The sequence below is a fragment of the Hyla sarda genome, chromosome 1, assembly GCF_029499605.1.
Source record: "Hyla sarda isolate aHylSar1 chromosome 1, aHylSar1.hap1, whole genome shotgun sequence".
Lineage (NCBI taxonomy): Eukaryota > Metazoa > Chordata > Amphibia > Anura > Hylidae > Hyla > Hyla sarda.
The window spans coordinates 93,760,373-93,783,866 of record NC_079189.1 but is presented as its reverse complement, the minus strand read 5'-3'; the positions used below and the strand labels follow the sequence as shown (position 1 = coordinate 93,783,866).

Sequence of the window (23,494 nt, the reverse complement as noted above, 5' to 3'; positions counted from 1 at the left end):
TCACTCATGTACAACTCCTCTACACCATCTGTCCACTCCTCTACACCCGTCACCCATGTACGCTCCTATACACCCCTTTGTACATTCCTATACACCCCTGTCACCCATGTACGCTCCTCTACACCCCTTTCGACCCATGTATGCCTCCTCTACACCCCTGTTACCCATGTACACTCCTCTATACCCCTTCGTCACCCATTGTACACTCCTCTATCACCCTGTCACCCATGTACACTCCTCTACACCCATCTGTCACCCATGTTACACTCCTCTATACCCCTATGTCACCCATGTACACTCCTCTATACCCCTCTGTCACCCATGTACACTCCTCTACACCCATCTGTCACCTCATGTACACTCCTCTACACACCCTCTGTCACCCATGTACACTCCTCTATACCCCTCTGTCACTCATGTACACTCCTCTATACCGTCACCCATGTACACTCCTCTATACCCCTCTGTCACTCATGTACACTCCTCTATACCCGTCACCACATGTACACTCCTCTATACCCTCTGTCACCCATGTACACTCCTCTACACCCCTCTGTCACTCATGTACACTCCTATACACCATTCTGTCACCCATGTACACCCATCTGTCACCCCATGTACACTCCTCTACACCCATCTGTCACCCATGTACACTCCTCTACACCCCTCTGTCACCCATGTGTCACCCATGTACACTCCTCTACACCCATCTGGTCACACATGTACACTCCTCTATACCCCTCTGTCACTCATGTACACTCCTCTACACACCTCTGTCACTCATGTACACTCCTCTACACCCATCTGTCCACTCCTCTACACCACCTGTCACCATGTACGCTCCTATACACCCCTTTGTACATTCCTCTACACCCCTGTCACCCCATGTACGCTCCTCTACACCCTTTCACCCATGTAATGCTCCCTCTACACCCCTGTTACCCATGTACACTCCTCTATACCCCTCTGTCACCCATGTACACTCCTCTATACCCCTGTCACCCATGTACACTCCTCTACACCCATCTGTCACCCATGTACACTCCTCTACACCCATCTGTCACACATGTACACTCCTCTATACCCCTATGTCACCCATGTACACTCCTCTATACCCCCTCTGTCACCCATGTACACTCCTCTACACCCATCTGTCACCCATGTACACTCCTCTACATCCCCTCTGTCACCCATGTACACTCCTCTATACCCCTCTGTCACTCATGTACACTCCTCTATACCCGTCACCCATGTACACGTCCTACTATACCCCTCTGTCACTCATGTACACTCCTCTATACCCCGTCACCCATGTACACTCCTCTATACCCTCTGTCACCCATGTACACTCCTCTACACCCCTCTGTCACTCATGTACACTCCTCTACACCCATCTGTCACCCATGTACACCCATCTGTCACCCATGTACACTCCTCTACACCCATCTGTCACCCATGTACACCCATCTGTCACCCATGTACACTCCTCTACACCCCTCTGTCACCCATGTACACTCCTCTAACACCCAATCTGTCACACATGTACACTCCTCTATACCCCCTCTGTCAACTCATGTACACTCCTCTACACACCCTCTGTCACTCATGTACACTCCTCTACACCCATCTGTCCACTCCTCTACACCCGTCACCCACTGTACGCTCCTATACACCCCCTTTGTACATTCCTCTACACCCCTGTCACCCATGTACGCTCCTCTACACCCCTTTCACCCATGTATGCTCCTCTACACCCCTGTTACCCATGTACACACTCCTCTATACCCCTCTGTCACCCATGTACACTCCTCATACCCCTGTCACCCATGTACACTCCTCTACACCCATCTGTCACCCATGTACACTCCTCTACACCCATCTGTCACACATGTACACTCCTCTATACCCCTATGTCACCCATGTACACTCCTCTATACCCCTCTGTCACCCATGTACACTCCTCTACACCCATCTGTCACCCATGTACACTCCTCTACACCCCTCTGTCACCCATGTACACTCCTCTATACCCCTCTGTCACTCATGTACACTCCTCTATACCCGTCACCCATGTACACTCCTCTATACCCCTCTGTCACTCATGTACACTCCTCTATACCCGTCACCCATGTACACTCCTCTATACCCCTCTGTCACCCATGTACACTCCTCTACACCCCTCTGTCACTCATGTACACTCCTCTACACCCATCTGTCACCCATGTACACCCATCTGTCACCCATGTACACTCCTCTACACCCATCTGTCACCCATGTACACCCATCTGTCACCCATGTACACTCCTCTACACCCCTCTGTCACCCATGTACACTCCTCTACACCCATCTGTCACACATGTACACTCCTCTATACCCCTCTGTCACTCATGTACACTCCTCTACACACCTCTGTCACTCATGTACACTCCTCTACACCCATCTGTCCACTCCTCTACACCCCTGTCACCCATGTACGCTCCTATACACCCCTTTGTACATTCCTCTACACCCCTGTCACCCATGTACGCTCCTCTACACCCCTTTCACCCATGTATGCTCCTCTACACCCCTGTCACCCATGTAAACTCCTCTATACCCCTCTGTCACCCATGTACACTCCTCTACACCCCTCTGTCACCCATGTACACTCCTCTACACCCCTCTGTCACCCATGTACACTTCTCTACACCCCTCTGTCACCCATGTACACTCCTCTATACCCCTCTGTCACTCATGTACAGTCCTCTATACCCCTCTGTCACCCATGTACACCCATCTGTCACCCATGTACACTCCTCTACACCCCCTCTGTCACCCATGCACACCCATCTGTCACCCATGTTCACTCCTCTACACCCCTCTGTCACCCATGTACATCCATCTGTCACCCATGGACACTCCTCTACACCCCTGTCACTCATGTACACTCCTCTATACCCCCCTGTCACCCATGTACACTCCTCTACACCCCTCTGTCACCCATGTACACCCATCTGTCACCCATGTACACTCCTCTACACCCATCTGTCACCCATGTATGCTCCTCTACACCCGTCACCCATGTACGCTCCTCTATACCCCTGTCACCCATGTACGCTCCTCTACACCCCTCTGAACGCTCCTCTACACCCCTCCGTCACCCATGTACGCTCCTCTACACCCCTCTAAACCCCTCTGTCACCCATGTACACTCCTCTACACCCCTGTCACTCATGTACACTCCTCTACACCCATCTGTCACCCATGTACACCCATCTGTCACCCATGTACACTCCTCTACACCCATCTGTCACCCATGTACACTCCTCTACACCCCTCTGTCACCCATGTACACTCCTCTACACCCATCTGTCACACATGTACACTCCTCTATACCCCTCTGTCACTCATGTACACTCCTCTACACACCTCTGTCACTCATGTACACTCCTCTACACCCATCTGTCCACTCCTCTACACCCGTCACCCATGTACGCTCCTATACACCCCTTTGTACATTCCTATACACCCCTGTCACCCATGTACGCTCCTCTACACCCCTTTCACCCATGTATGCTCCTCTACACCCCTGTTACCCATGTACACTCCTCTATACCCCTCTGTCACCCATGTACACTCCTCTATACCCCTGTCACCCATGTACACTCCTCTACACCCATCTGTCACCCATGTACACTCCTCTATACCCCTATGTCACCCATGTACACTCCTCTATACCCCTCTGTCACCCATGTACACTCCTCTACACCCATCTGTCACCCATGTACACTCCTCTACACCCCTCTGTCACCCATGTACACTCCTCTATACCCCTCTGTCACTCATGTACACTCCTCTATACCCGTCACCCATGTACACTCCTCTATACCCCTCTGTCACTCATGTACACTCCTCTATACCCGTCACCCATGTACACTCCTCTATACCCCTCTGTCACCCATGTACACTCCTCTACACCCCTCTGTCACTCATGTACACTCCTCTACACCCATCTGTCACCCATGTACACCCATCTGTCACCCATGTACACTCCTCTACACCCATCTGTCACCCATGTACACTCCTCTACACCCCTCTGTCACCCATGTGTCACCCATGTACACTCCTCTACACCCATCTGTCACACATGTACACTCCTCTATACCCCTCTGTCACTCATGTACACTCCTCTACACACCTCTGTCACTCATGTACACTCCTCTACACCCATCTGTCCACTCCTCTACACCCCTGTCACCCATGTACGCTCCTATACACCCCTTTGTACATTCCTCTACACCCCTGTCACCCATGTACGCTCCTCTACACCCCTTTCACCCATGTATGCTCCTCTACACCCCTGTTACCCATGTACACTCCTCTATACCCCTCTGTCACCCATGTACACTCCTCTATACCCCTGTCACCCATGTACACTCCTCTACACCCATCTGTCACCCATGTACACTCCTCTACACCCATCTGTCACACATGTACACTCCTCTATACCCCTATGTCACCCATGTACACTCCTCTATACCCCTCTGTCACCCATGTACACTCCTCTACACCCATCTGTCACCCATGTACACTCCTCTACACCCCTCTGTCACCCATGTACACTCCTCTATACCCCTCTGTCACTCATGTACACTCCTCTATACCCGTCACCCATGTACACTCCTCTATACCCCTCTGTCACTCATGTACACTCCTCTATACCCGTCACCCATGTACACTCCTCTATACCCCTCTGTCACCCATGTACACTCCTCTACACCCCTCTGTCACTCATGTACACTCCTCTACACCCATCTGTCACCCATGTACACCCATCTGTCACCCATGTACACTCCTCTACACCCATCTGTCACCCATGTACACCCATCTGTCACCCATGTACACTCCTCTACACCCCTCTGTCACCCATGTACACTCCTCTACACCCATCTGTCACACATGTACACTCCTCTATACCCCTCTGTCACTCATGTACACTCCTCTACACACCTCTGTCACTCATGTACACTCCTCTACACCCATCTGTCCACTCCTCTACACCCGTCACCCATGTACGCTCCTATACACCCCTTTGTACATTCCTCTACACCCCTGTCACCCATGTACGCTCCTCTACACCCCTTTCACCCATGTATGCTCCTCTACACCCCTGTTACCCATGTACACTCCTCTATACCCCTCTGTCACCCATGTACACTCCTCTATACCCCTGTCACCCATGTACACTCCTCTACACCCATCTGTCACCCATGTACACTCCTCTACACCCATCTGTCACACATGTACACTCCTCTATACCCCTATGTCACCCATGTACACTCCTCTATACCCCTCTGTCACCCATGTACACTCCTCTACACCCATCTGTCACCCATGTACACTCCTCTACACCCCTCTGTCACCCATGTACACTCCTCTATACCCCTCTGTCACTCATGTACACTCCTCTATACCCGTCACCCATGTACACTCCTCTATACCCCTCTGTCACTCATGTACACTCCTCTATACCCGTCACCCATGTACACTCCTCTATACCCCTCTGTCACCCATGTACACTCCTCTACACCCCTCTGTCACTCATGTACACTCCTCTACACCCATCTGTCACCCATGTACACCCATCTGTCACCCATGTACACTCCTCTACACCCATCTGTCACCCATGTACACCCATCTGTCACCCATGTACACTCCTCTACACCCCTCTGTCACCCATGTACACTCCTCTACACCCATCTGTCACACATGTACACTCCTCTATACCCCTCTGTCACTCATGTACACTCCTCTACACACCTCTGTCACTCATGTACACTCCTCTACACCCATCTGTCCACTCCTCTACACCCCTGTCACCCATGTACGCTCCTATACACCCCTTTGTACATTCCTCTACACCCCTGTCACCCATGTACGCTCCTCTACACCCCTTTCACCCATGTATGCTCCTCTACACCCCTGTCACCCATGTAAACTCCTCTATACCCCTCTGTCACCCATGTACACTCCTCTACACCCCTCTGTCACCCATGTACACTCCTCTACACCCCTCTGTCACCCATGTACACTTCTCTACACCCCTCTGTCACCCATGTACACTCCTCTATACCCCTCTGTCACTCATGTACAGTCCTCTATACCCCTCTGTCACCCATGTACACCCATCTGTCACCCATGTACACTCCTCTACACCCCTCTGTCACCCATGCACACCCATCTGTCACCCATGTTCACTCCTCTACACCCCTCTGTCACCCATGTACATCCATCTGTCACCCATGGACACTCCTCTACACCCCTGTCACTCATGTACACTCCTCTATACCCCCCTGTCACCCATGTACACTCCTCTACACCCCTCTGTCACCCATGTACACCCATCTGTCACCCATGTACACTCCTCTACACCCATCTGTCACCCATGTATGCTCCTCTACACCCGTCACCCATGTACGCTCCTCTATACCCCTGTCACCCATGTACGCTCCTCTACACCCCTCTGAACGCTCCTCTACACCCCTCCGTCACCCATGTACGCTCCTCTACACCCCTCTAAACCCCTCTGTCACCCATGTACACTCCTCTACACCCCTCTGTCACCCATGTCCACCCCTCTGTCACCCATGTCCACTCTTCTACACCCCTCTGCCACCCATGTAAAAAAAAAGAAAAAAAAGTTTGGCGCCTAATAGATTTGTTTTGCAGGTTTAAAGGTGAAGATTTGTGTGTGGAAGAAATCGTGATGATGGCCCAGACCAGATGGAGAAGAGAAGGCAACAATGCAAATTAGAGAAGACATCATTGGTGAGTTGCTGTATAAAGCAGCACTTTAAACTACATAAATAGATATAGTGCATTGCGTTTTTTATCGTTTTTTCCTTTTTTTTTTTTTTCTTGCTTGTCAACCTCGGTAGCGGTGCCCTGAGGAAAAAAAAATTTCAGAGGTGTGCCCCGACCCGAAAAAGGTTGGGAAACACTGACCTAATGCAACGCATCATTGAAACAGTGGAGTCCATATCAGAGCATATGTTGGCTGCATCTGGACAGAACTGGACTACCACCACCACATCTGCCATGTCATCATAGAAATAACTTTGAATGTGTGTGTAGTCCTTGAGTCCACGTGTTCTATGTGGGCCTCCAGACTCTCTCAACATATAGATATTAAGGGGTAGAAAGGTCAGGTATGTTAGAGATCAACATGCCCGATCCCTTTGTTTGTTACAAGGGTACTCCGCCCCTACACATCTTATACCATACAAAAAGCATAGGACATAAGATGTCTGATTGCGGGAGTCCGCCAATGGGAACCCCCGCAATCTTCCTGCTGCACCCGGCGTTCGTTTAGAGCGCCAGGTGCAGCACCGCAAGCTTGTGACGTCACAGCCGCACCCCGCTCGTAACTTAATGGCCACGCCACCTCGATGCAAGTCTATGGAAGGGGGCGTGACTGCCACCACGCCCCCTCCCATAGACTTGCATTGAGGGGGCATGGCCGTGACATCACGAGAAGGATGTGACCATGTTGTCCCGAGCCTCAGCCCCACATTGCCAGTCATCCGGCACACAGCGAAGTTCGCTCCGTGCACCGGATGTCTGGGGTGCCGCAGCTGAAATCGCGGGACCGCTGCGGTCAGACATCTTATCCCCTATCCTTTGTATAGGGGATAAGATGTCTAGGGGCAGAGTACTCATTTAAGCCAGAGTCAAACATGTCTGGCAGCAGCCGTCTCCCCTCTCCAGTTGAGAGTACATGTATATGAAGGGATTGGAGAAAATATCTTAGATGCCAGTCTGATGCCCATCTTTACAGGCAATATTACAATCCTGAGCCATGAGTCAAGTATATATGTATTTTGCTTCTGTATTTCTTTTAAAATCCGCTTATATCAGATCACATTGAATTTCCATCTTCTCTCAGGCAGGAGGCGTGTCCCTCTCTTGCCCTCACTGTACATGACTGAACTTCCTCCCTCACTGTGTGTCACTGAGCTGTCAGCCAATCACTGCACTCTGCTCTGTAACCCTTTCCTCTCTGGTTTTATGCTGCACATGTTACACAGAGAGGAAGAAGGATTACTGAAGTTTGCCTGCTGTTCTCCTTATACACTATGTAGTAGAGCCCTTTGTGGGACTGTTTTTTTTTTTTAATCCTGCTCCAACCCGCTCCCAATGATTCTTTTTTGTACAATCCCGTCCGCTAACATAGGAATGTACAGACACTAGGGTGTAATGCTCTGCACATACCCCTATGTATAGAAGTGTGTGTATTACACACACTGCTATACATGGGGAGTATGTGCAGAGCATTGCACCCTAGTGTATGTACAGATGTGAATAGCAGTGACTGTGCAGACTCAGAGGCCCTGGGTCACTGACCGAAGCAATGCTCTGCACATATCCCCACCTGTATAGGAATGTACACTAAACACACTGCTATACACATGGTGGGTATGTGCAGACTGCAGAGCATTGCACCCTAGGGTATGTAGAAGACACTAGGGTGCAATGCTCTGGAGTGCACTTACCCCCATGTGAACAGTAATGCAGACCGAGGCCCCGGCTGGGAGGATCAGTGACGGAGGTAGTCACTTACATACCCAGCCAGGGCCACACCACAGCGCACTGTGTATGTGAATTGTGAGTAACATTTGTGGCAGCTCTGACCTACCAGGCCGGCGGGAGAAGATGGAGTAAAGAGTAGACAATCCTCCAGGGCAGGCTGAGTGTGCCACAAATTGGCGGTGCGGTGGCAGCAGAGGGAGCAGACAGGACTGGGAGGAGCACTGTGAGACAATCACTGAGTCGGACTTATATTGAGGCTACCATGGTAATCTCCTTACTAATGGGGTGACACTGTAACAAACCTCCTCCTCATGTGATCTCATTACTAATGGGATCCCACATTGATAACACACAGTAACACCCCCTTCCCCATGCCATCTCCTTACTACTGGTCTGGCAAGCTAGTAAAAAATAGGTCATGTGGAGGAGGTTTGCTACAGTGTGCCAGCCCAGTAGTAAGGAGATGGCAAGGGGAGGGGATTTGTTACAATGTGCAACTCAGTAGTAAAAAATATGTCATGTGAAGGAAGTTTGTACACTGAGGTGCACATTGTAACAAACCCCCTCTCCTTGCCCTCTCCTTACTACTGGGCCGGCACACTGTAATAAACCCCCTCCCCATCTCCTTACTACTGGGGTACCTGTTGCTGTAGGAGGGTGAACATGCTGTCACACTAGCTCCCTCTTTTCCTCTATGCTATGGAGCTGTGCACTGAATCATTCTCCTTCTTGATGCTGCAGAGAGCTGGGAGGTGTGAGGGGGTGTGGCCTCCTCAGCCAATCACAGCAGCTCACACACTGCCCGCTCTCCCCAGCTCTCTATATTCGGAGATCTTAACACAGGGAGCGAACACAGGCTTGTAAAGCCTCCCCCTCACTTCCTGTATTCCGACAGACGCTGATGTTGCCAAAGTCTGAACGACCATAGTAACAGGTGGGGACGTTTTATGAGGACCTCTAGTGGCCACTTTTATAGGAGCAGTTTTCTAAGGGATATCATAATAGAGATATACTCATTTTCTACGGATCTATTGCTTTTAAAAATATAGTTTTGGTGTTAGTGGCCATTTAACAGAACTTTTGCTTTAGAGGCAAATGCAACTCTATAAACAGTAACTTACATTTCAAGGTCAGAAGAAAGAAATGAAGTAACTAACATTTAGTATTTTTAACAAGCCTTAAGTCTACTCTCAAAATAAAGCTATTGATGTGGAAAATATGTGCATGCTTTATAAGAGACTAACATACAGCTGAACACTGAGTAAGACCAAACTGCAGCTCCTCCGACCCACAGATTCATGGCTGTCTTTAATCATGGCCAGGGCTGGTTCAGTCAGGAAAAGCCATATGGTGGTGGTGGGGAGAGTGGACAATTTAAACACAGAGAAAGGGGGATAAGTGGAGGCCTCCCTCTAGATGCCTCAGTGTTTTCATAGCTGGCTGGAGCAGAGACTTGGCTTTGTCTGGAAACTATTAGGTCCCTTACGGTTAACTCCTTGGGACACAAGATTTGGCAGCAGAAAAGCGCACCCCGAACGGGTTAAGCAGTAATGTTCCTTTACATTCTGGAACAGAGTCAAGGTGTCTGTTGAACACATGTGGGTACGGCTCCTCAACGCCACAACATACACCCAGTAATTTGTAACACAAGACACACGCCATTTACAGGACCATAACACAGAAACTGCAGAGAAAAACAAAAATGTTCTAGTCGCTAGCATTCAATCTGCACAATAATTCTCAGTATTTACCTGACACCACAAACTACTGGGGTGGCGTTAAAGGACGAGGGAAGGAGTTTGGTATCAGCAGCAATGGAAAATAAACTAAAATAAATGCTGTAAACAAGCACACATCAGATGCAACACTGACTCCTAGCGCTTCCACTAGGCAATGAGAAGGCAAACCCATACTCTGTGTGAGAGTAGAGGGGACTGGGGATATAGCCCCGGCTGTGTGCTGCTAGGATATATATATGGTAACTATCATGCTGCCCAAACCACAAGTTATTGGAGTGTAGCAGCTTCTTCCAGCCCTGACTGATCGATCTCTCCTTGTTCAGGTATAGTGACAGATATGTCAATCAATGCTGGTGAAGCAGGGAGAGGCCACACCAAAGACTTGTGGTCAAGCCAGCATTAAAGTGAAATATTCCCTAAAGTTTATTTATTTTAATTTTTTTACCTTTTATGTAAAAAGGATGTAAAAACCATGTAAGAAGTATGGATAAAGCTGGAGCTGCACAACTTTTTATTCAAATTGGAGGATAAAATAAATAAAAGCTGTACACAAATATTCTGTACAACACCGCCCCAACAACCCAGAAAAAGGGATCAGGCCTGCTGAGATTCAAACTGTGAGACTCCTGCATCAATGATATGCAGTCCAAAGAGGCATTCTAGGTGCCGTTTAACTGTTAGTAGGACTAGTACTCCTGTTAAAGAGGTATCCAAACTAACTTCCTTAAAAGGAAATGTGTCATAAAAAATGACCCACTGTTGGGGCGTGATCTGGCGCTTGGTATGAGCACTCGCATGGAGTAAGTGCTCCCACTTAGAGCCTGCTAAATCCACCATCCTGACTACTCATCCTGTCTTCTCAAAACACCTGTGACCCAATCTAAAGCAAAGGAGATACCTCCTAAGCAAGATCCGAGCCGCGGGCAGGAGAAATCAGCGGCAAAGAAGCTAAAAGAATTTGCCCGCGCTGGCAAGCAAGATGGCGCCGGCCGTGCAGCTGTGGCCCACTCTTCTCACTCTGCACTGGGGCCTCAGATTGACCTGGTGGAGGCTTCTTAGCTGACTCTCCAGGAGGTTAGTGAAATGCTACTCACCGCTATTCAAGCTAGCAGCACGTCCCTTACGGGCAAGATGGAGGAAGTGAGGGTGAACGTGGGACTCCTGCGGCAGGACCTGCACAATCTCAGGGACAGGGTGACTGATGCCGAGCAGCGTGTCTCTGTGCTGGAGGACACTGTGGGTCCCGTCCCTGATTCTATTGCTGCCCATCACACAATGGAGCAGGCAAAACGATGATTTAGAGAATAAACTGCACCGAAATATCAGAATTATAGGTATGCCTAAGCTCGCAGAGTGGCAAAACACGGGCGCATTTGTGGAAAGCTGGCTGAAAGACCTGTTCCCAGATATGGCCTTTTCTCCTGGGTTTGCGGTGGAGAGGGCACATACCTCCCATATCTGGTGCCCCACAGAGGCCACTGCTGGCCAGGCTTCTAAACTGTAATGACCTGGACTTAGTCCTACGTTCGGCACGAACACTCCCTGAGATACACCATGACAATAGCCGGGTGTCCATATTTCCGGACTTTTCCTCTGACTTACAAAGACGCAGGGCTACATTTGCTGCGGTCAAGAGACGCCTGCGCAACAAAGGGATTGCTTACTCTATGGTCTACCTGTTCTTCACTGGGAACTCTTTGTTGGGTTAGTTTTTCCTTCCTTTCTGTTATCTGGAAGGTACACTGGTTTGTAGGTCCTCATTGGTATCTGCTCCTTTTGCTATGTAACTCATGTGTAATGCTCTCTTTATTTTTGTCACTAGTGTTTACTGGTTTATATGCTGCTGCCTCCATATTGTCTGTACTTGCTGATATTAAAGTATGGCGTCTTTAAAAGGTACTTTCATGGAATGTGAGGGGTCTTGGGTCACCTAAAAAGAGCCTGTTGGTCTTTACACAGATGTGTAGACTTAACCCCCAGATAATCGCTCTGCAGGAGACCCACATGACTCCAGACAAGGTCCACTTACTGTCTAGGCCCTGGGTACAATGGTCACAACATACCTTTGATACCTCCTTCTCCCTGGGGGGTGTCTGTCCTGGTCCACAGATGTTAGATGGCAGCCCTCTGCAGTTCGCAAAGACCCTTATGGCCGGTTTGTTTTTATACATGCTTATGTTAACAATGTTCCTTATGTATTATTATACTCTGTTTCGGCCTCGGTTATCTCCGCTCTCCCCACTTTTGGAGGAGGTGGGGTGGCTTGACGATTACCCGACTCAGTCACCCTGGCTGTCGTGTATACTCATGCTTCACTATTGGTAGGAATGCCCTCTCATGTATAGACCTGGCCCTTTGTAATGCCCTATGTTACGTCCAGATAGGACAAGTCGCCTATGAGCCATATCTGATCACTTCCCCCTGTGTGTGACTCTTCTAGTGTCCAACTCTGTAGGCCCCTGGCGGTGGAAGATTCACCCCTTCTGGTAGACCTTATTGGTGAGTCAGATAGGATCCCAGACCAACTGTCCATATTCTTACAACATAATCTGCTTGAGGGTTCCCCTGACATGGTGTGGGAAACTTTGAAGGCATACCTATGTGGATGTCTTCTTCCACGATTCATTTTCTTAAAAGGGACACTTCTAGGCGGGAGGTGGAGTTGGCCGACAAGTGTTCGGAGTTGGAGGAGCTGTATGTTTTAGATCTTTCCGAAACTAACAAACAGGCATCGCTGTCCATGGGCCACCTTTACATGATGCATTTAAATGAGAAGATGAATAGAAAACTATTTTTCACTAAACATTTTTACTTTGAACATGGGTATCAGTCCAGTAAATTACTAGCCCATTTGGTGCGGCTGCACTCTGCTGCTCCGCCCATTCTTAAAATTCGGGCTTTAGATGGCTCTATCAGGATTGACAGCTCTGACATTGCCGACCAGTTCTCCTTTTATGCAGATCTACATTGCTCAAAAAAAATAAAAGGCATTCCTCAGCTTTTTATCTGAACCTACACACCTGAAGCCTCTTTGTCCCGGTCAGCGCCGGATAATCCCCTGTCACACACGAAGTTCACAGGATTATACAAGTTCATATGGGAAGACTGCAGACGGACAACCAAGTTTCTTCCATGGTCTAACACGTGCTAACCATTGTTATGTAAGTCGGTACACAACTGGTGCAGGTAAGAGACCACCTTATCCCCGTCCCTGTCCGATATTAGCACGTGTGATCCTAAACAAGGAGCGCCTCTGCTTTGTGTTTTTTGGCTGATGTTTTGGTCACTTTTGAATGCTGACAGTGCTTTCACTCTAGTGGTAGCATGAGGCCGAGTGTACAACCCACACAAGTGGCTCAGGTAGTGCAGCTCATCCAGGATGGCACATCAATGCGAGCTGTGGCAAGAAGGTTTGCTGTGTGTCAGCATAGTGTTCAGAGCATGGAGGCGCTACCAGGAGACAGGCCAGTACATCAGGAGACGTGGAGGAGGCCTTAGGACGGCAACAACCCAGCAGTAGGACGGCTACCTCCGCCTTTGTGCAAGGAGGAGAAGGAGCACTGCCAGAGCCCTGCAAAATGACCTCCAGCAAGCCCCAAATGTGCATGTATCCACTCAAACGGTCAGAAACAGACTCCATGAGGGTGGTATGAGGGCCCGACGTCCACAGGTGGGAGACGTGCCTACAGCTCAACACCGTGCAGTTTCACACTGAGCACGTGACAGACGTGAGAGTCTGGAGACACCGTGGAGAATGTTCTGCTGCCTGCAACATCCTCCGGCATGACTGGTTTGGCAGTGGGTCAGTAATTGTGTGGGGTGGCATTTCTTTGGGGGGGGGGGGGGGGCACAGAATACCCTCCATGTGCTCGCCAGAGGTAGCCTGACTGCCATTAGGTACCGAGATGAGATCCTCAGACCCCTTGTAAAGCCATATGCTGGTGCGGTTGGTCCTGGGTTCCTACTAATGCAAGACAATGCTGGACCTGATGTTGCTGGAGTGTCAGCAGCTCCTGCAAGAGGAAGACATTGATGCTATGGACTGACCCGCCCCCCTTACCCCAGACCTGAATCCGATTAAGCACATCTGGGACATCATGTCTCGCTCCATCCACCAACACCACATTGCACCACAGACTGTCCAGGAGTTGGCGGATGCTCACCACAGACTGTCCAGGAGTTGGCGGATGCTTTAGTCCAGGTCTGGGAGGACATCCCTCAGGAGACCATCCGCCACCTCATCAGGAGCATGCCCAGGCATTGTAGGGAGGTCATACGGGCACGTGGAGGCCACACACACTACTGAGCCTCATTTTGACTTGTTTTAAGGACATTACATAAAAGTTGGATCAGCCTGTGGTGGTGTTTCCCATTTTGAGTGTGACTCCATATCCAGACCTCCATGGGTTGATACATTTGATTTCCATTGATAATTTGTGTGTGATTTTGTAAAGACGAAAGTATTTCATGCGATTAGTTCATTCTTTCAGATCTAGGATGTGTTTTCTTAGTGTTTCCTTTATTTTTTTGAGCAGTGTATAAACATCTAGGGCGCACTACAGTTTGGCCCAATTGCACACCTACCTGGATGCCATTGATTTTCCAACTCTCACAGCAGATTAACATGAATTGTTAGATTCCCCTCTTACTCTAGTTGAGTTGTAGATATGATATTTATGATTTGGCCAAAGGTAAATCTCCTGGACCCGATGATCTTCCCCTGTAGGTTTATTTTCGGTACTCTGAAATACTCCTTCCCTCGCTTCTCGACAAGTACACAGTGGCATTTAGGGAGGGGGCTTTTCCTCCTTCCTTGAACGATGCCACTATTGTAGTCATATTAAAACCGGACACGGATCCTACTGATTGTGGCTCTTATTGCCCGATCTCATTATTGAATCAGGATAATAAACTCATAGCTAAAGTTTTGACCAACCGCCTAAATCGTGTGATCCTCTCCATTATACACCCGGATCAAACAGGCTTTATGCCCGGTAAATCCACCTCAGACAATATTAGGAGAGTGCAAGTGGCTGTCCAGGTGGGGGGTAGCTTATCATGGAGACTGGGCCTTGGCGGCACTTGACGCTGCCAAGACTTTTGACTCAGTTGAATGTGGGTACCTTTCTGTAGTTCTTGATCGATTGGGTATAATTTAGGGCGCTGGGTATCTATTTTGTATAAGGAGCCTCGGACTCAGGTTCTGGGTAATGGTATATGTTTACAGTATACAGTACATAAACTGGTCTAAATCTGCTTTTATGCCCCTCTTGAACTCTCCTTGTGCTTCGGTAGTGTGTGGTCTGCTGGTGGTCTCCATGTTTAAATACCTTTTTACATTAATAGGGACTTCTCGCATGATCTTGCCACTAATGTTATGCCCCTATTGCCCTATATACAAGATAAGTTAAAATTGTGGAGTTCTTTCCCTCTGGCAGTGGCGGATCGCATTAATCTTATTAAGCTGATTATCCTCCCAAAATGTTTATATATCTTGGAGCACTCAGCGGTAGGGATTGACCGATATCGTTTTTTTAGGGCCGATACCGATAATCGGTGGAGGTTAGGGCCGATAGCCGATAACTTATACCGATATTCCAGTATAAAAGTTATCGGCTATTTATCCCCCCCTCGAAACCGCTGCAGAACATTGATTTAAAGCGGGCGCTTTAAATCAATGCACTGCAGTGGCTTTTGCGGTGCCATAGGCCGCCGCCACCTGCTTCTCTGCCCCTACCTGTCAAGGTGGTCCGGGCCATCCATCCTTCCTTCCTGTAGTGTCGGGCGGTCGCGATGCGGGGGGCGGGGCATTATCGGCTTATCGGCAAGGTAATTGCCGATACCGATAATGCCCAAAATCGTGATAATCGGCCGATAATATCGGCCATACCGATAATCGGTCGATCCCTACTCAGCGGTACCTGTGCCTAAATAATTTTTTCTATCTCTGCACTCAGTATTCGCTCCCTTTATCTTGGGTCCGAATAGGCATAAGATTAAGCTGTCTACCCTCCAGCGCCCTAAATTGGTGGACATTCATCTCTATTATTTAGCTGGCCAACTCAGGTACTTACGACACTGGGTGCTCCTTGATCCCATGCCAACGGCGGAGTGTACGCTGCCTAGATATCTGCCTCCCCTCCCTTTTGCCCACTGTTAGAGGGTCCCCCAGTGGGAAACTTGCTCCCTCTGCACAAACTAGCTGTCCAGGTGTGGAAGGTCACCAAGCAGATCTATTCATTTGCTGATGTCCCTGCTGACCTTCCTCTTTGACACAATCCACATCTCTCTCACCTCATGGGTTCTCCGGATTTCGACTTTTGGACAGGCTATGGGATTATTTTAACTGTAACATCTCTTTACTGACAATGTTCTGTGCTCCTTTCTACAACTCCAGACTAAGTTTGGGGTCCTTAGGGAAACATTTTATAAATTCCTCCAATTGCGCCATGCTGTTAATGCCCAATTCCCTGGTGGTAGTCCTCTAATCTCCACCTGTCCACTGACTGGAGTGCTACACTCACAGGGTCCAGGAGGCCTGGTTTCCATTTTATACACCCACCACATCCAGGCTAAAATTTAGCTGACCCCTCTCCCTGCTGAATGGCACTGAAGGTCCCATATCCCTTCTATGACAACTGAGAACTAGGAGGACATGCACCTATCCTCCCTATTGGTTTCTCCAGCTGCCAACAATAAACTTGTACATTATGCATTACTGTTCTATTACTCCACTTTGTCTTTGTCAGATGGGGGCGTGCGTCCTTGGATGCATGCCATAGATGCTCCGCCCCCAGGGCGGACTTTTGGCACCTTATTTGGGATTGCTCCAATTTGGCATCCAATGTGGTTATCCCATTTTCTAAAGTGGTGTATAGACATAGGAATTGCCCGATTAAATTTGTAAAGGTATGGGGACCCTGGTGCTCCTCCTTATCTACCCAATGTTCTATGACTTCAATTCGTGACTTAACAGCCCCACAGATGTTTTAAGATATTATATGCTAGATTTCCATAAGTGCACCGGCAGCGGCACTGTGTTTTCTTATTCTTTGGTTATTCATATTTTACTACAATATATGGCTACGGTTAGGTTCTGGAACCTGATCCACTAATGGACCTACTTTTGTAGGATTTCTTAGCACATACAAGCGCATGTTTTTATGCTCTTTGCTAATCAGCAGATTTAGATGAGTTAATGTGAGCGGATGTTAACTGGCAATGTACTTTGCACTTTATGATGTATATGCTTTTGCTTTGTACGTTTCTATTGCCTGCCTTTTCTTCTTGTCATGCCGATGTTTTACACTTCAATAAAACGAATTTAAAAAAAAATGAGCCACTGTTTAAATCAGGTTTTTATGTTAACCAAGAAGTTGATGATGTTTTCTTTAATGTTGCATTTTACTTTCTATATTTTGAAAATCAGGAAATCTTGCAGTTTTCATTCTGTCCACTAGGGTTAAATCTTCCAGAACAGATGATTTCCAAGTAATGCTTTCCTTCTCAGGAGTACAGTGAAAGGTGACACCAGTAAAGAGATAACAATGGATCCACCACTATTCACAATACAGCTCAGCACCCCTCCCCCTCCCTATAGAATGACCTCTGAAAAGATCACAAAGAATGCCAAGTAGAGTATCCAATTCATCTGAATGAGACAGACAAAAATATATTGTATCTATGTCCAGGGGTCCTGCAGTAAATCAGGCAAGTTGGCTGTCCCCATAGTAATGCACAAAAAAATAAATATACAATCAAATAGGAACTGATAAGGCTACATGCACGTCACGATTTAGCAATATGGTTTTGTATCAGTAATTTTTTTCAAAACAGTATACAAAAAAACTGTCAAAACCGTATGATATGTATGCTCAACGTGATTTAAATTGACTACAATGTTATAAAAACCATATATGTATTTTTCTTTATAAACCATTGTAGACTCAAAAACAAAACAGAACCGGGACAATGAATTTGTGCACAGAAAAAAAAAACGTGGAAAAAACGCAAAAGTACAAAAATCTACACAAATGGATAAATCTTTTTGTGTAAGTTTTTGTATGGAAAGTTAATGGGTATGGTTGTATATGTTTTTCAAATACAAAACAGTATTGCAAAAACATGATGTAAATGCACGGTTTAACCAAAAAATAACCGAACATGTTTCGGTATCTGGCTCTAATAAGAAAACTATATATTTAAAGGATTATGTTGCAAGAATTTCACATTGGTGAAGTCTGTGAGCTCATATGTGCATAGAGGAAGCTTGGTAGAGAGACAGAACCCTTTCGGCCCAAGTCAGATTTTATTTACTAGGATTCAGACAGTATATTTTTTAGTCTTTGATTTGTATGGCCCTCATGTTCTCAGTACTGCTCTCAGATGTCTCTTTATAGATGTTTGATATCTGAATAGTTTCGAATATAAAAGTAGTGTTTGAGTTCAGTCGATTGACTGGGTTGTTTCTCCCCTTACAAATGTTATTTAACCTGTTCAGGACGCAGGGCATATGCATACGCCCTGCATCCCAAGTCCTTAAGAACGTAGGGCGTATGGATACGCCCGTGGGAATTCCGGTCCTCGCCGCTAGCCGGTCAGGTACCGGACCGGGATGCCAGCTGAAATCATTCAGCAGGCATCCCGGCACATCCCTCACCCCCACGTCGGCGATTGCAGGAAATCGGATGTCAATTCAGAAATGCGATTTTCTGCTATTCCGGGCTGATCAGATCTCTGGTGACTCGATTGCCCGGAAAATAGGGATGATCGGAGCTGTCAGTGACAGCCCCGATCATCCTAAGGGATAGGAGCGAGGTTGCAGTGGTGCCACCCCCTCCTAACCTCTGCCATTAGTCAGCAATGAGTACTGACCAATGGCAGTTGAAGACTGTGGGTTGCCATGGAAACCCCCCGCTCTGCCCACCCCTGGATGTCGGGCAGAACGGGGGGGAAAAGATGGCGACCGGTACCTGTGAAGAAAATGCGGTGGGGACCGGCGATCATTGGTGGCATCAGCAGAGAGGAGATCAGCAGCGGAGAGGAGATTAGCAGCGCAGGTAAGGAGGCGACGGCGTGGAGCATCAAGGAAGGTGGCAGTAAAGCGATCTTTACTGCTGCCTTCCTAATGGTTGCCAAACTGCAACTCCCAGCATGCCTAGACAACCAAAGGCTGTCTCTGGGCATACTGGGAGTTTTAGTTTTGCAACATCTGAAGGGTCAAAGTTTGGAGACCACTATTACAGTGGTGCCCAAACGGTAGCCCTCCAGATGTAGCAAAACTACAACTCTCAGCATGCCTAGAGTGCCCAGGCATGCTGAGCGTTGTAGTTCTGTAACACCTTTCCCTTCAGATTTAGCAATTTTCATGAAAATTTTGAAAATTGCTGCTATACTTTGAAGCCCTCTAATGTTTTCAAAAAGTAAAAATATGTCCATTTTATGATGCCAACATAAAGTAGACATATTGTATGTGTGAATCAATATAACATTTATTTGGAATATCCATTTTCCTTACAAGCAGAGAGTTTCAAAGTTAGAAAAATGCAACATTTTCAAAAATGTTATGAAATTTGGGGATTTTTCAGCAAGAAAGGATACAAGTAACAACGAAAATTTACCACTAAAATAAAGTAGAATATGTCACAAAAAAACAATCTCAGAATCAGAATAATCGATAAAAGCATCTTAGAGTTATTAATGCATAAAGTGACAGTGGTCAGAATTGCAAAAAAAGGCTCTGTCCTTAAGGTGAAAATGACCTGCATCCTCAAGGGGTTAATAAATAAATGAAAATAAAGAATGGATACACTTACCTGTTGTAAGTCCCGATGGCGGGACTGTGATCACGTTCTCTGTCTCGCTCTCGTTCTCTCTCTCTTGGACGTTCACGTTCTCGCTCTCTGTCTCTGTCCCGCTCTCTGTCTCGGTCCCTTTCCCTTTCACGATCTCTCTCCTTTTCTCTTCTTGGATAGTAATCCCATGGTTTGGAAGGTTCTACCAAACTGGACCATGGGCCTCCAGACCCAGGCATGTGTGGAAAAGAAACTGTAGAGAGACAAGAAAGAAGCAGTACACAAACATTTAATTCTGAAAGATGCTACTAACATAGGGGGGAAAAAAACTAATTCTTAAAAATTATTTAAAAATGATACTTTTTGCAAATGAAAATCTGTGGTGCACATCTGAATGGGGTTAATTTGCATGGAATTTTACAATTCCTTTTCCCTTTTCTGGGACAGTTACAAAAAATATGCCACGTGTGAACATACCCATATGCCAGTTTCAGACAAACATAATACGGATGCAAGTTCCAGTCTAAGGATACGTTCACACGAGGGGACCCACAGCGTATTTTACACTGCAGATCCACCGCTGAAGGACCGCTGCAAGGTAGCTTTAACATGTGCCTGCTCGGAGCGGCAATACACCGCTACAAAAACACACTGCGATGTGCGAGATGCCACACATGCGCAGTATACTCGCACATCGGGGCAGCTCTCGGCCTAGCTCATGGAGCAAGGGGAGCGGCCGCGATATGTGCGAGTACACGGCGCATGCGCGGCAACTCGCACATCGCAGTGTGTCTTTTCGTAGCGGTGTATTGCCGCTCCGAGCAGACACATGTAAAGCCACCATGCAGCGGCCCTTCAGCGGCAGATCTGCAGCGTAAAATACGTTGTGGGTCCGCTCGTGTGAATGTACCCTAACCGTGGGTTTAATGAACCCTGAAGGTATTATAGATACTTATGGTCCATTCAGGTCAGGGCATCTGTAGAGGGACCAGGAATTAATGTGTAAGAAATATCTCATTCACTTGCACTGGATCCAGATGTCAATGTATTTGGTGAGAATGCAAGCTGTTGCAAAACTATATCTCCATGCATGCTCGGACAGCCTTTGGCTGTCCGAGCATGCTGGGAGTTGTAGTTTTGCAACACCTGGAGGCACTGGACAAGCACATTGAGAACTTGCAGTTCCACAAGCAGAAATGTCTTGAAAACAAGTGTTATGAAAGTCAGCCAACATACTGCAACATAAACCCCTTAACGACACATGACGTAAATGTACGTCATGCTATCAGCAGCCAGGGACCTGCCAGTAATGGCGGACATCAGCGATCGCGCCGATGTCTGCCATTAACCCCTCAGATGCCGTGATCAATACAGATGACGGCATCTGCGGCAATCTGGGCATTATATTGGATGATCAGATCGAGCACGGCGCTGCCGCGGGGATCCGATCCTCTAGATTGGCAGCCGAAGGTCCCCTCACCTGTCTCCAGCAGTCTTCTGGGGTCTTATGCTCTGATTTGAGATCGAGCAGACCAGAGCAGAAGATGACCGATAACACTGATCAGTGCTATGCCTTATGCATAGCACTGAACAGTATTAGCAATCAAATGATTGCAATAGATAGTCCCTTATGGAGACATAAAAAGTATAAAAATTTGAAAAATCTCCCAATAAAAATGTAAATCTTCCCTTTTTCCCATTTTACCCCCAAAAAGCGTAAAAAACTAAACAAACATATTTGATATCGCTGTGTGCGTAAATATCTGAACTATCAAAATATAATGTTAATGATCCTGTACGGTGAACGGCATAAACGTAAAAAAAATTATCCAAAATTGCTGCTTTATTTTGTCACATTTTATTCCCAAAAAATTTAAATAAAAAAGGATTTAAAAGTTTCATATACACAACTGTGCTATTGATAAAAAGTACAGATCACGGTGCAAAAAATGAGCCCTCAAACAGCCGCATACATGGAAAAATTAGAAAGTTATAGGTCATCAATATAGAGGGATTTTAAACAAACTAATTTGGTTAAAAAGTTTTTGATTTTTTTTTTTAAGTTGTACAATAATAGAAAAGTATGTAGTCATGGGTATCATTTTTACCGTAAAGTGTACAGCGTGAAATCGAAACCTTAAAAAATTTGCTAAATTGCAGGGTTTTCTTTTTTTTTCAATTTCCTCACACAAATAATATTTTTTGGGTCGCACCATGTATTTTATGGTAAAATGAGTGATGTCATTACAAAAGGACAACTGGTTGCGCAAAAAACAAGCCCTCATATAGGTATGTGGATGAAAATATAAGAAAGTTATGATTTTTAGAAGGCGAGGAGTAAAAAATGAAAACGTAAAAATAAAATTGGCTGTGTCCTTAAAGGGGTTATCCAGGAATTTTTTTTTATATATCAACTGTCTCCAGAAAGTTAAACAGATTTGTAAATTACTTCTATTAAAAAATCTTAATCCTTTCAGTACTTATGAGCTTCTGAAGTTAAGGTTGTTCTTTTCTGTCTAAGTGCTCTCTGATGACACCTGTCTCGGGAACCGCCCAGTTTAGAAGAGGTTTGCTATGGGGATTTGCTTCTAAACTGGGCGGTTCCCGAGACACGTGTCATCAGAGAGCACTTAGACAGAAAAGAACAACCTTAACTTCAGAAGCTCATAAGTACTGAAAGGATTAAGATTTTTTAATAGAAGTCATTTACAAATCTGTTTAACTTTCTGGAGACAGTTGATATATATAAAAAAAAAAAAGTTTTTTCCTGGATAACCCCTTTAATGCCAAAATGGGCTGTGTCATTAAGGGGTTAACATTTCTAGGTACATATATTTCTATCACTATATTCTTTGACACATTTACACATGCTTTTATGTAAATACATTTTATGCTGCACCATGGCCATCGTATGCTAAAGCCCTAACCTATGGGAGTTGTAGTTTAACAACAGCTGGAGGCACCCTGGTTGGAAAAGCTTCTCTGAAGTGTGGAGGGAAGCCTTAACTATATGTTCTAAGCTCCTTATCACATGTATGCTACTGCCAATCCACAAGTGTCTAAGCTGGTGTTAATATAAAGTTTAGAGGAAGACTGCCAAGTAGGGACCGGGAAACTATCCAAAAGTGCCATTAAACATGCAGCTATTAATCTGTCAGATACATTATTATATGCCAGACTGTTTGCCATACAGGAATGTTAGTGCTTTATATGTCCTGACCAGTAGTATATCAATAGCATTCACACTCAAGCTGGAACCACCAGATAATACAACAGGAGGTCAAAATGGGTCCATCAAGCTAATCTCAAGTATGGAGATAATATGAGCTGCCATAAAAGTGAAGAAAGAAGTGGACAAAGTCCAAACTTTACAGTTTATATAACACATCAGTA

At 46.8% G+C, this 23,494-nt stretch overlaps 1 protein-coding gene across 3 annotated transcripts in view; it reads right to left on the bottom strand.

Moving 5' to 3' along the window:
• Positions 1-23,494, bottom strand: part of FIP1L1 (factor interacting with PAPOLA and CPSF1) — an 83,968-nt gene that overhangs the window by 11,156 nt on the left and 49,318 nt on the right. For all 3 annotated transcript variants that reach the window (XM_056558048.1, XM_056558029.1, XM_056558036.1), the window contains one exon: positions 20,123-20,354. In XM_056558048.1, coding sequence (XP_056414023.1) covers positions 20,123-20,354 — 232 coding nt within the window. The remainder of the gene's footprint in view (positions 1-20,122; positions 20,355-23,494) is intronic.